Source organism: Tursiops truncatus, chromosome 7 (assembly GCF_011762595.2).
Source record: "Tursiops truncatus isolate mTurTru1 chromosome 7, mTurTru1.mat.Y, whole genome shotgun sequence".
Classification (NCBI taxonomy): Eukaryota; Metazoa; Chordata; class Mammalia; order Artiodactyla; family Delphinidae; genus Tursiops; species Tursiops truncatus.
The window spans coordinates 69,169,408-69,184,084 of NC_047040.1; the positions used below are offsets into that span (position 1 = coordinate 69,169,408).

Below are 14,677 nucleotides of genomic sequence, written 5' to 3' on the forward strand. Positions count from 1 at the left end.
AGGTCTATATCCCATTCTCAAGTGCCAAATGAAAGTCTTGTAAAATTGAAACTTATCTGAGAAAATTAAAACAAACTATCATTTACTTAGAGTCAGTAATTCCTAATTAAGGTTTAAGAACTTGACACGATCATACTTATTGCTCAGAGAAGCATATTTAGTTAATTAGTACATTTACTATCTCTCCCTGCTATTTATACCAAGCTACATTGATCTTTTAGCCATAACATATGTCAAAATATACACTGTACACACAAAAGAATTGATAAAAGGGTGATCTCTGAACTTTAACTTCCTTGATTCCTGCCCATTCCTTTATTGTGAAACATATGGTATGCATTCAATTCCTGGAGTAAATGGGAAAATTACTGAATGAATGCATTAATGACAGGGACAGCAGTGATTTCTTCAGCATGATACTCGCACAGCACTTGCAATTGGTTAGCCTAGATAAAGTCGTAACTCTTCTACTTAACTACTAATAGGATGACTAGGTCAGGTCATTTAAATTTCTCCAGCCTCAGTTTCTTTCTTTGACCTATACTGACCTGCATTACTGTTGTAAAGACTAAGGTAATACATGTGGAGAGTGTATATGCTACAAAATAGAAAGTGCTGTAATTAGGTAAAATATGATTATTTTTTTCTGGCTGCATCTGGTCTTCGATTCAGTGCACGGGCTTCTCTCTAGTTGTGGCATGCGGGTTTTCTCTCTCTAGTTGTGGCATGAGGGCTCCAGGGCGTGTGGGCTCAGTAGTTGTGGCGCATGGGCTTACTTGCCCCGCAGCATGTGGGATCTTAATCGCCCGACCAGGGATCGAACCCATGTCCCCTGCATTGGAAGGCGGATTCTTTACCACTGGACCACCAGGGAAGCCCCAGTAAAATATGATTAACAATGAACTTAACTTCTATTATTGATGTTTGTCTGAGTATGTTCTCTTGCTTTTCATATGTTTCTGTGTTTCCTGATTTGGACCTTTCTTCTGGATGAAAATTGAGATTTTTAAGGTTCCCTTGTTGCCTCATCATGGATACCAATCATTGCTGCTAGTGTAAATCAAAGATTACTGAAAATACTTGCCTTTAATGTGTCCTGGGGCTGAAAGTGTAAACTTTTAAGGGCATATACATCCAGGACCCATTTGGCTAGTAACCATACTTTAATACTAATAATTCTTATTACTTTATTACATTAGTTTTAGAATGAATTTTTTATGATACTTTTTTTCACAGCCAAACTGCAACTAAATCTTTTTTGACATGTCCTAGCATCTGTATGTTTTTTAACATAATTATTTTCTTTGACTAACTTCTTCCTATTTAGCTCTGAAATTGTCACAAACATTTTATTGCCTGACTCACCTTAGCCTCTTTTGGGTTTAAAATCCAAAACATTGCATTTTTACTGCACTGCCATCTCCAAGAACCTCTTACCTCCAGTTTACTCTAGAAGGCAAAAGTATAGAAAACACGTTTGAAAAGGGGAGCTCAATTTAGACTTCAACTTTGCAGGGTAAGAATCCTGGGACTCTTTCTAGAGTTGGGTCTGCTCTGTTTAGCCTCAGTATTCTGTTCAAATGTAGTAGAACTGTGAATTCTATCCCATTTGTTTCGCCCAAATACACATATTAAGTACACAGTGCAATAAAAACAAATATAAATGGTCCATCTTGAATCGTCCTGGCCGCTGCTGCTTTTCTGCTTTAATGGCCAATTAAACTATATGCAGGGTTAAAAGTTTACCTAAGAAATGTTCTTACATATTTATGTATTATGCCTACAGATATACCTATATCGGGAAATCACTAATTGTTGATCCTAAAGCAGTGCTTCTCAAACTTTAATGTGCTTTCGAATCACCTGGGGATCTTGTTAAAAGGTAGATTCTAAGTCTAGGTCTGGAATCGGCAGAGATTCCACATTCTAACAAGCTCCCAGATTTGACCATGCTTTGCATAGCGAGGCCCTAGAGGATGTAAAAGCTTTCAGTGAGGATTCCATCCCTTGCAGAACTCTGTGCCTGGTACACTGTGGGTCTTTGCATAAGTGAATGAATACATTCATTTTACACAGCTGTATAGCTATGCTGATGTAGGGGAAGAAAAATAAATTTTCCTCTACCTTTCTGCGTTCTTGGCTGAAACCCCTATAATAAAAGACAGATTAATAAGGAAAAAACAAACATAAATTTATTAACTTGTGTACCTCACGTACACATGGGAGATACTCAAGGGAAAATTAGTAACTCCCTGAGGTGTCTTAGAACTGAAGATTAAATACCATCTTAATAGGGAAAGGGGCTGGGGGATGTAGGTCTCTTAGAGGAGAATGAATGATCATTAGGAAGGTGAATGGGTCCTTAGAAGAATAGATGGGAGGTATGACAGTTTGTGACAAAGTTTGTCTCAGTGTGATGCCTCTTCTGTGACAAAAGTCGATCTTCCCTGGTTGTTGAAACTCCCAGGGAGGGGATTTATGACAACTGAGTTCCTTCTGGAAGATCTGCCTTTAGGCAGATAAGGGAAGTTCAGAGAAAGCTTTTCCCCACACTTGCTGTTCTCCAAGTGGCTACAGCTCAAAAGAATCAATATGCCAAAGTGGCTTGTTTTGGAGTGGCATATGCCTTCACTGACAAAAAAAAAAGTTATAAAATTGAGTTATTCTTTTCTGTTTTAAAGACAAAGCTGGACTTTTTCTAAATTCTCTGTAATTCTTCCAGAGTAGAGCAGATTACTTGTGTCATTAGAAGAGTCCATTCCAATTAAGCTGATAGACCCTAGCCATGAAACATGAAAATACAACCTATGCATGGTAAAGAAATTCCTCACGAAAGCTCTTCTTTGTTGAATGTTTTGGTCTGTTTGGGCTGCTATAACAAAAATACAATAGACTGGGTGGTTTATAAACAACAGATATTTATTTCTCAGTTCTGCAGACTGGAAAATTCAAGATCAAACTGCTGGGAGATTTAGTATCTACTGAGAGCCAGCTTCCTGGTTCATAGATGGCTGACTTCTCACTCTGTCCTCACATGGTAGAAGAAGGAAGGGAGCTCTTTGGGGCTCTGGTTTATGAGGCACTAATGCCATTCATGAGGGCTCTACCCTCATGACCTAATTAAATCCCACAGGCCACACCTCTTAATACCATCACATGGGGGGTTAGGATTTCACCATTAGCATTTCAACATAAACATTGAATCCATTGCATTGAACTACCCAAAATATCAGATTACTGGTTAATAAAACCAAACTAAGGTTTGGTTCAAAGTCACTGCAGGAAGAGAGACCACCACCTGGACAGAGTCTGAAGTGTTATCTCAGAAGGGGAAGTAAGAAGTAGGATATTTATAGGATTTTGGAGCCTGGGCCTTTCAAGGTGGGAAACTGAGTGGATCTGGGCAAAGTTCATAATATAATGGTTCAGAATTGATGGACACAGTGAAATGAGGACCTTGAAGCAAGTATGGATAAATAAAATTTGTTTGATTAAGCAAGTTTATTTGTTCAAAAGAGCAGATTGCAGTCTCCAGTGAGTTAATCTATAGAAATTTCCTGAAGGAGTAAAGTTATTTATTCCCTTAGACTTATTTTTCCCAGGCAGAGTTTTCCTGGAACAACTAAGTCATGTTGACAGAGGTTGTCTGCTGTCTTAGCTAAGTCATGTTGACACAGTCTTGTTCTCACCCTGCACCAGCATGTGATGGTCTTGTGTTCGGGAATCCCACTCAGGGTAGCCTGTTGCTATTACACACTTCCAATAGGTTTTTCCCTCATCGACACTATTCAAATAGATAGAATCTGAGACAGAGATCCTGTTTCTTGGAGACCCCTGCTGTTTGACAAAGGTTTTGTGAGGACTCAAAATCGTTATCATAATTTTTGACTCTCTATTGTGTCTTGAATCCCATTTGTTGATGAAGCTTTCATTATTCCACTCCCCACGCCCAAAGCCTTTTACATGTAATGTGTAAGCCACTCCCTAAATATTCAATGCTGTTAATGATGGGATAAATTCATACAGAAATATTTACAATGGATGTAGAATTTTCCTTGGGGGCTCAGAGGAGAGAGAAATTAATTCTGAATAAGGGAAGATTTGGGGGTGCAGATAAAAATTTGTGCTGTACCTTGAAGTGTGAAAGAAAAAATTGATGCATAATAAAATAACGAGTCTCCTCTGTTTAGCTGGCACCATAAAAATATTAGATCGGAACAATGGGTAACAAATAGATACATAAACTAGTTGATAATTCAAATTTTCTTTTTCAGTGTGTGGTTTTGACATTTGCAAGGCACAATCATGTATAATTTATAGCTATTTGTTTAGAAGACGCTAAGCTATATGGCTATATATACCAAATATAGAAAACCTGCACAAATCATGTGTTATCATGATTCTCAGAAGGAAGGTTTGTAGTGTCAATGTTAAAAACTAAAAGGAAAAAAATGATTTTTTCTCATGTTGTCCAGGTTTATTCTCTTCTCTCTCAAATCAAAGGCTAAGTTCTCTCCACTTTGAATTTCACAAATGCAGCATGTATGTAACTGAGCAAAATAAGTCTATGATTTTAAATTTTTGGTAAGATTTACCTTTTCCTTGTATTTTTCATTGAAACAAAATAGTAAGCACAAATAAGTAAAGAGTTAAAAGAAAAGTTTTCTAAAGAGGCATATGGTCCAAATTTTCTGTTCTTATACCCACAAAATCCTTTTTTAATACTGTTAACACATGCAAAGGAGGGGAATCAGATCCATTGTATTTTGCTGTCTTTCCCTTGAATTTTAATTTAAAGTGAGAATGAAATTAACAGGCCAGTAGGCTACTTGTGAGCTTTAGGGATAAAAAATGATCAGACTGGTATTTTGCAAACCAGATGGGTTACAGAAGCAAGTGAACTTTTATGTTTGGTCTGTTTCTTAATTACCAAAGGTTCCAAACTGTAGATGGGAAAGGAATTTAGCATTTGACAGTACTTAACATTAAGGAAAGAATACAATGAATGATATACAATATTTGATGTTTATAGGAGAGAGGTAAAGTAAAATATAGATAATATAAATTTGGAACACATAAGAAATTATCCACTTGTTGCAGCTATAAGAGAAATGTGCTATGAAATCTTTTTAAACAATAAATAAAATATTCACAAGAAACTGACCAAAACCTGATAAAAAGCACAGAGAATGACTGATTAAAAATGGATTCTGAATGCGTTTTACATTTTGAAATCTATAAAGCTTAATTGTAAAAATGCAATACAATGTACACTGTGAAAATGTAGCCTCTTCAGTCAGCTGTTTCTTTGTTAAGATCAATGAACAGGAAAGCAACGATCTTTATCAGAGCCATTAGTGGGATATAGAAAGTGAGCATCTCCGTGCTCCCTCTCCTGTCCTTCTTGTTTAAAGCAGGGCCGTAATTCTGTTCTTTGGTGTTGCTGCAATTTTCTCAAATGCTTTGCAATCCTGGACAGTTTTAGGACTGTCTTCCCCCATTTCTGTCTGTCCTGCAGACTTGAATCCCAAATGACTGCAGACGTCCAGACCATCTTACAGCTGCTGCAGAAACAAACCACTGTGGTCCCCCCAGCCTACAGTATGGTAACTACAGGAACAGAGTATCAGAGACCCGTCATCCACCTGATGAGAACCAGTCATCCGGTAGCATCCATCAAGACGGATCGAAGTTTCAGTCCTTCCTCACAAGTGAGTATAGATAGCATATAACCAAGAGTGTCTCTCCAAGTGTGTTTCCAGGGACCACCTGAATCAGAATCACCTGGGCTGCAGTGGAAAATACAGATTCTCATCCCCATCTCTGTTTTTCCTCAACTAGAACATCTGGGAATGAGCCCTGTAATCTCCATCTTAAACAAGCTCCCCAACCCCGACCTTCACCCCCGATTCTTTTGCTCATTTAAACTTTGGGAACAATGGACCTAGAAGAATGATCTTAAAACACTAGTATTTTTTTTTTTTTTAAAGAAAAAGCTTTTTTTCAAATATCAATCTACTTAAGTTTATACATGGTAGAGCTTTGAAAGCTAAGGATTAGCCCTGGGTCCAAAAAATGTTTCAAAAAAAGGTTTGTAATTTGCTCTAGTGACAAGAGGCACCCTTGAGCAGGGTCTCAGGAAGGAAGGGGCAGAGAAATAGCAGCAATAACAAGCAATAGCAAGACCTGAGATCCAAGTGTAATCAGACTAGTAACCACATCTGTGCCCTGCCCATCACCAGTGAGCTCTAAACTTTTCTCACCTTGGTGATGGTAAGAGGAATGTTAGTGTCCTTATCTTTCCTCTGAAGTCCTGTGAGGAACCCTTTGAATTATGTTAATATGAAAAGTCCAACTCCTTTGGAATTCTATTTTGGGAATCATTCTTAATTACTTAAACACTGTGGCCAAACTGGACCTAAGAACAATGATTTAAATAAGAATTTACAGAACTATCTTGTAAAAACTTTTTTAGAAGTTTGGGAATTGAGTGCAGAATGCTCTGGGGAATGAAACTATATTAATAGCACGAGGTAATGTGACTGAAGGAAAATAATGCAATTTTTCTAAAATATGAAAGCATAATTTATCTCGAGTTTTGAATGGCTGGGAAACATGCAAAACCATGTACTTTGTTTTTTGCTTTCAGTGGATTTAGATAATATTTTCTGCCAAGGGGTGGGTGATTTTCCTTCCTTTCTTTTTTCTTTCTCCTTGTTCTCCAAATGTACTCACCCAATGACCCACCTTTTTGATCCCAGTTTTGTTGGGAATTTTGAATTAAAACTCATCTGGAAAACTCAATGTGAAATATTGTGTTTAAAATAATAATAATAATCTGATATGGCTTCGAAGTAAAATTAAAGATCTTGGAATGGTTATATAGGATTATCTAAACTGATACCTGACCTTCAGTATCTTGACCCACCTTTGAGAGGGAAAGATTGGTTAATACCACTAATCAAATACAGATTTACGGAAAAAGAAAACATGTTTAGATTTCATGAGTGTCATTTTAGAAATATATCCAAATGAATTATAAAAGCATGTTTTCTTCTCTTTTCTTTCTATCAGTGTCCTGAATTTCTAGACCTTGAAAAATCTAAACTTAAATCCAAAGAACCCCTCTCAAGTGGGGTGCATCTGAACACAGCTTCGGAAGACAACTTGACTTCACTTTTAAAACAAGACAGTGATCTCTCTTTAGAGCTTCACCCCCCGAGGCAAAGAAAAACTTGCCTTCATCCAATTAGGCATCCTTCTTTGACAGATTCATCCCTAAGCACTGTAGGAATCTTGGGTCTTCATAGGCATGTTTCTGATCCTGGTCTTCCGGGGAAATAATCATTTTGTACTATTTATTCCACATACAATGTAAGTGCTTTTAATGGCTGATTTCCTTTTTTGTATTTAAATCCTCTCTACTTGACTCAGGGGCTCACAAGTTACCATTATATGCAAAAGTACTGTATATTTTCCTAAATTGAAGCTTGTAAGGTAAAATTGAGCAGTTAGGATGTAAATATATCTATGAACTCTTTTGTTCCAAATGTTAAAACTGCCAGCATCTCAAGGCACCTCATTTTTTATTTTTATTTTTTAAATCATGTGCATGTTAGGAAACTCCAATTTCTCTTGCATGGAGACTCCTAGTTACTGCTTTTACTAAACCCATACTTTGTTACGAAAATGCCTTCCAAGCAAATAAGAAAGCAAAGGATAAAATTGTTCATGGATGCAACTCAGATGATCCTCAACTCATGGAAGTTCAAGGGGGAGATAGGGAACCTTGTCACTTTTGAGGACAGATACCCTTCTGGATTGAGATGTTCATAGTAAATTACATTCATTCCTGCACGCTAAAAAATATATAGTTTTAGAGTTATAAATCTCTGACAGTAGAGGAAACCGTCTCCAAATACATGAATATAGGCCAGCTTTAATGAGGACAAAAAGGCCTTTCTATTTAAAATTCTGTCTCTAACTGAATTCACAAACTCCCTAAAATATTTTCCACTGGCATGTTTCCTTGAATGCTCAGAAACAAGTTTCTCTAATTTTTCTTTTTCTTTGGTGGCGGGGGTGGGGTGGGAGGGATTCTTCTTCAGAACTGCTAAAGTGCTACAGACGCAAACTGATATCCACAGCTTTCTTCTGACTTATATTTTAGGGCAATCCTGAATTTGATCAAAAGAGTTTATTGACGCACATTGTTTTCTTCCCCCCAAAACGTACAATTTTAGTGGATTTGTGTGGCGAAACTAGCTTCCATGAAGTATATGCCGTGCTATGGCTTTCTAATCCCGGCTGTAAAAGAACAACGTGCATTTACCTACGTATAAAGAAAATGCACAAACCAGCAGAAAAATTTAATTTTATTTGGTTACTCAAATACATTTGCTAATCAAAGATTAAATGAAAATCTATCCTGTATGGATTGGGCTGAATATATATTGACTCCAGAATATCAGAATATACCATGGAATATATTTTAATATATTCAACTGTTAGATTATTTTGGGGGAGTGGTGGTATATGTCTCTCATAAAATCAGGGTACAGAAAAATTGCAAGCTAATTTAAGATTCTGATTAGTCAAATTCTAGTTGAGAAATTTTATTTTTCAATTCATTTGAATACAATTTTTAACTTATTATGGACTGGCCCATTGTATCCTCTCCTTCTGAACAAAATTGTGAAAATCCTTCAAAGTTTCTTTATCCTTTACTAATTTTTATACTCACATATATTTTTAAAGAGACATTATATCTGTATACATTATTAAATGGATTAATATCTATCCCTCCAGGATAGAAATATAATCTATTGACTTACTTTTACCTTTGACACTAGAATATTAGTTTCAGATACAAGCAATTTATTTAAATTTACAAAAAACTTTGCACTACTTAAAATATGATTAAAGCGACCTTAAATTACTCCATATATGTTTTCTAATGGTTCCATAAATTGCTAATCTGTAGGGGGATGCGATCTGTAGGCACAGGCATGTTCTTATCCCTGCTAAATTTGTGCAGACAAAAACATTAACGATCAAGTACACATGACAGAATGACCAGTCAATTCAATAGAAGTATAATAATTCTAACCAGCTTTCCAAACCATTTGGTGTTATGCAGATAGAAATTTAGGGACTAACCAATGCTTTCTTTTCCTCATTCAACAAACTTTTATGGGTACCTAGCAGGGAAGAGAGAAATGGCTGCCTCTGATTCAGAGGACAACTTAGGGATTTTACTTCCATATTTAGGCAGATCTTTGCAGCTGCAACAAGTTTCATAAGGATTGTCAGTCCACGCTCCAGAGAAATTCAGAATGAATTCACCAGAGGATGTTCATTTGTAGAAGGAGAGGATTTGGCAGGTGAGGAATTTAGATCTGATTGTTTGATTAGTGAACGCTTCAGCTGCAACATTTGGTATGACATGCGTAAAATTCAGCCTTCCACACGTAGTCTCTATACTTCTTTATAAAAACTAAGCACGAAGAAATAGGAAGATGGGGACGGGTGTGCAAGCATCCAGATTGTTTAAATTCTAGTATAACATAAACCTTTTTTCTTCTTAATTCCTCAACATAAAAGAATTGCTTGATAGAATCTCAGAGAGTTGGACAGGATTAGGAAGGCCCATTCCTACAGGATATTAGCTTTAAAAGAGCCCAAGCAGTATAAAGATGTGGTGAGTCAGGCATAAAAGTCAGAAGACTTAGTAGCTACAATGACTTAAACCAAAGGAATTATCTTAATTTACAAGATTCATCCTCTTGTCCTAGCTGAGTGTCTATCTAACGCCTGAAGTCACTGTCACTTTCCCCATGGGCCGTAGCAAAAACAGTCTGAGCCCTCCATCTTGGGACCCTGCTGAGAGCCAGGTTTCACTGCTGTAGGTTTAACAGCAGTATAGCAACCGCTCTCCTTCTGGGTAATTAAAAGCACTAACATAATGCTTTTTGCCTTCCACCTAAAAATAATATTAATATTTATATTAATATAAATATTTATATTTAAAATAATATATAATATTAATATTTAGGTCTCCAGGCCTAAATAAAATGACATCTAATATCTAAAGTTTATTTGGGTTAGATGTTTTCTGATGGTATTATTTGCTAGGCAGAGATCTGAAAGACTTATCAGATCTTATCCTCCTATAGAGGAGTCCCATACTCTTAATTAGTTGAGAAAACCAGGAATGAAAAACGCTGAAGCAATGTCCTTGTAGGGTTTTTAAATAATCACTCATTCAACAAACGTGGGAAGGTAGGGGCACATCTGGGACAGTACAGTTTCTTAAGTCTATTATAATGGGTTGGTCATCAGAGCTGAATTTTCTGACTCTTCTAGTCAGAATGTAAGGAAACCGAATCAGGCCGTAGTAGAATTCGGTGTCAGGTTTAATGTGTGTATGAGGGTTTAATGTATGTTACTCACAAGGTCCTTTTGGAGGTTGATCTTTAGCAGTGGTTCTCAAATACTTAAAAGAACAAAGTCCTAATACAAATGTTATTTTAAAATCCCATCATATATTATCTAAGGAAAAAATTGATCACCTGATCTGCCTATCTAAAATAAGAATTATTAACAATAGTATCTTTCCTCTGAATGCCTTTCATGGTTAAAAAAAGGAATCTGGTAGAACTAGTTACTAAAAGTGAATTGGAGTTTTTCAAATGGGTTATCCATGGTTAAAACCAAAAGTAGATCAATTATTTAAGTGGATTTCTAACTGTAAATTAAAATGTTTATAAATTACAAAAAAAATTTAAATGTTATTCGATTTCTAATCACATTTTTTGCAGTAAAACAAATGTGTCTATCATGTGAGTTCAAAGAGGCACCTGAAAGACAGGATGATGATATCCTTAAGGGCGGCCCTCGAATTAGCTGCACTAGCTCCAACTACCTGGGAACTTGTTAGAAACATATTTTGGGGCGTCACCCATACCTATTAAATCAGAAGCTTTGGGGGTGGGGCCAGTAATCACATTATAACAAGCCCTTCTCCATACGATTCTGATTCTGATGCACGTGAACACTTTGAGAATCACCCATGCAGGGTTCTGTGGTCAGACCAACTTGGGTCTCAGCATGAGTTCTTCCATTAATAGCTGTGTGACCCTGAGCAAGTTAATTAACCTCCCTGAGTCTTTTTCCAGAGATAATGGTACCTGCCCTGAAGACACCTGAGGAGGAAATGAGATAACATATAGGAAAGTGCCTGGCACATGGTAGGTGCTCAAAAATGCTAGATTCTTTGGCTCTCATCCAGGAACATAACATTATGTTCAATCAGGAAAACAAACAATTTTCCACAATTTAGCTTTTGCACAACGTGCAATGTCTCCAACTAAATAGCTGTTACCGAGACTAAAGTTTTCGATTCAGAAAAACTCAAGTGTAGCTATTGGTGTCTCTCTCCTAATTGTATTTTGCACTATTAGGTTTATAGCTTTAAAGTAATACTATTCACAATAATAATTGTGAGACTATGAATCTCATCTTTACAAACATCTCTACTCTGAGTGATGTTAAATGCCAAGTGGGCAAAGATGATCTGCTGAATTCAGTATAACTAGAATGTATTCCGTGAAGACTGGCTCACTAAGGAAGCCTCTTTACATCCATGATAGTTCCCAAATGGATATTTAAAAATAATTTTCAAAGTACAATTTTGGAAGAAAATAGTGTTTTTTCAGAAAATAGAATTTCACAGTTGTAATGGCTCTTTTCAGGCATCTAGGCCCACCCTCATGGCACAGACATTCCATTACACAGACGTAGCCTGCCTAAGCTCTAGCGTGCAGTGGTAGCAACGGCAAGAGACTCAGTGTGGTAAGCCTGAATTCAGATCCTACCTCCTCTACTCACTGTCAAGACAGACCCTCAGTGAGCCCCAGTATCCAAAACTATAAAAATGAGACAACATCTTAAATATCTTGAAGGGGTGTTGAGGGGTCTCTGAAATATATTTGCGGAAGTGCTTTGTAAACCACAAGGCACCGTAAAACTATAAGATCATCGTGTGACTTATGCATCATCACAAAGGTGGTGGTCTTGTGGTACCAGTGCAGTAGCACTACTTGTCTTCTAAAAACCTTTCAGTGCTCTTTCCCCTGCCTGACACTGCCTGCATTTAACCTTTATGACAAAAATCTATAAGGTGTTTCTCACACAACTCTCAAAGATGCATCTGGTCAGAGGAGAACGCCAGCATTAGGGAAGCTTCCTCTGCCATAGCACCCCAATATTTGTCAAATATTACATTTGTCCAAGATCCATAAAATTATATTTACATTGCAATTGTTTTCTAGGTATGCAATAGCGTCCCCTTCTCCCTCACCTGTTTTCATTTAAAGGTGTTTTTCTTGTGGTTCTCGTTCACTTACTATGCAGTGATGTCAACCTTTTAAAAACTAAATGGATTGTGTTTTTAAATGCTTTATAAAGCATTAGGTATTGTGAGTGATCAGTGCCCAAGCTTACAATAATTCATTACATGCTCTTGTGGTACAAATACACTTTAAGAATATGCAATACACAAAAGACATGAATTATTAATAACTATTAATAATTGACAGCATAAAAGAAATTATTACAAGGCTTATGTAAACTATTAAATGGGGGTTGAGAGAGATGTCTAAAATTTATTTAAAACTGACACATTATTACTATGAATAGAATAACACATCTCGAGGAATGCAATGTTAAGAACACAGAACCATAAAACTGACCAATTGCATTGTTCTTCCAATCATAATCCAACTTTTAAGTGAGAATACCAAGAATTAATACAGAAATGCTCCCAATAAAATATTTTTATTTTGAGAAGTGGCAATATTAACATGGTTATTCTTGAAAAGCTAGTATCAAAACCCAGATGAATTACTGAATTGCAGTCATGACATCTGTGACTTACATTAATTCATTTATATTTTGAGAGACACAAAATAATTTAGCACAGCTGTGGTTTTAAAGTACTATATGTCTTACCTATGTTCTTTGTACTTCCACTGTCTGTATATTAATGGTGTTTTTAAGTTGAAAATAATCCAATAATCACAACTGTTAACATTTAAACTGTATTTTTTAATACTGACAATATATTGTTTGAGTATTTGAGAAAATTCCACACAATTCCATCATTCTTATGTTATTTAGGTGTAAAATTCAAAGATCAGTAATCTTATAATTAACTCCTCCAAAGAGCCTCATCAAAATGGCCCTGTAATTACAATAGCACTGAAATAATATGGTACTCTTTTTCCAAATATTAAGGAAATAGGATAAAAATATTGGGGGATCCCTAGTTTTTAATCTCCTAGGCACCTGCCAATTTTAATTAAAGGCATATTACCTATTTTTAGCTGAAATTTGTGTTCTATACTTTTGTTAGGAATATGTATACCAGAATGTTTGCCAGTTAAAAAATAATACATTTCAAACAGTAATGTGTGTAATTACTTGAAAACGTCAGTCATCTGATATAAAGAAGCTCGCTCACATTGGTTAAGTAGTAGTACTTTGGAATGCTTTAAACATAATGAAACAATCTACCAAAACACGTATATTTCCTAGTCTTTATGCACATAGCGTAGCATGAAATCATGATGCTTTTGAAATACTCTGTGCAGAAATATTTATTTTTTAGCAAATATTTTCTTCAAAGATTGGTATGTGATATTGACAGTGTAATCTACTTGCACAACTAGTTTTGCAATAACCTTCCACAAATAACTGTAAATAAGAAAACTGTAAATTTCATGTAAAAATGGTTGCAAATTTTTGGTAGCTAAAAGTGTACAAGTTGTATTGAAAATATAGTATATATACATAATTTAAGAATGAAGCATATAATTTCTGATCTATTTATACATGAAAATTCAAGAATTTGTAAAAGAAATTATTTTGGGGAAAAAGAAAGTAAATCTCATTAGCTACTTAGGATACTTTTATTAGAGAAGCCAACTCTTTCCAACATTTTGCTAGGTACAGTGATAGATACAGGCATGGTGGTGCTGATGTATTTCACAAAATCACATAATTGTAACAGTGCTACAGTTTTACTGAGTTCCACTGAGGCGCTAGTAAGCTGGACTGAGTGGTAAAAAGCATTAGATCTCAAATTAAAGAAACATAAAAACACTGCACTTTTTGCCTCTTGAGAACACAACAGTAACTTACTAAAACATTTATTGTTTGATTATTTAAAATTTTTGATGGCTAATCAGGCTTTAATTTACATGTGAGACAAAGTTTTTCATAATGTATGCTTGATACATATTTTTCATCTAGAATGAAAACACTGGGATATTATTTTCATTTGCCTAAGTTTCATACATTCTTAATTCTTCCCCTGGAATCATTTATCTATTACTTTTTAAAACATCAAACTATCTTCAAAGAAAACTTTTAAATAAAATTGGTTAATCATAATATGGCATGTTTTAAGCTAAGGGCTGTTTAGTCTGTTTAAGGTTGAGAATACCTACCATTCATTTTTAACGTTTAAAAAACCAAGAGAACATTCCCTACTTGATAAATAAAAAATGAAATCAGAGTAGCAGACAGCACTGCATTGATATCTACAAGTGAAGCTGATTAGAAAATAAGTATCAAAGTATGAAAAAGCAAAATATTTAAAAACTTAGTCTCTTGC

General features: G+C 35.7%; 1 protein-coding gene across 1 annotated transcript in view; it reads left to right on the forward strand.

The window, feature by feature from the left end:
- The window catches only part of KCNH7 (potassium voltage-gated channel subfamily H member 7), a 78,429-nt gene extending 68,010 nt beyond the window's left edge, over nt 1-10,419 (forward strand). Inside the window, exons 10-11 of the mRNA XM_073806958.1 lie at nt 5,519-5,711; nt 10,366-10,419. Coding sequence (XP_073663059.1) covers nt 5,519-5,711; nt 10,366-10,419 — 247 coding nt within the window. The remainder of the gene's footprint in view (nt 1-5,518; nt 5,712-10,365) is intronic.
- The last annotated feature ends 4,258 nt before the right edge of the window (nt 10,420-14,677 follow it).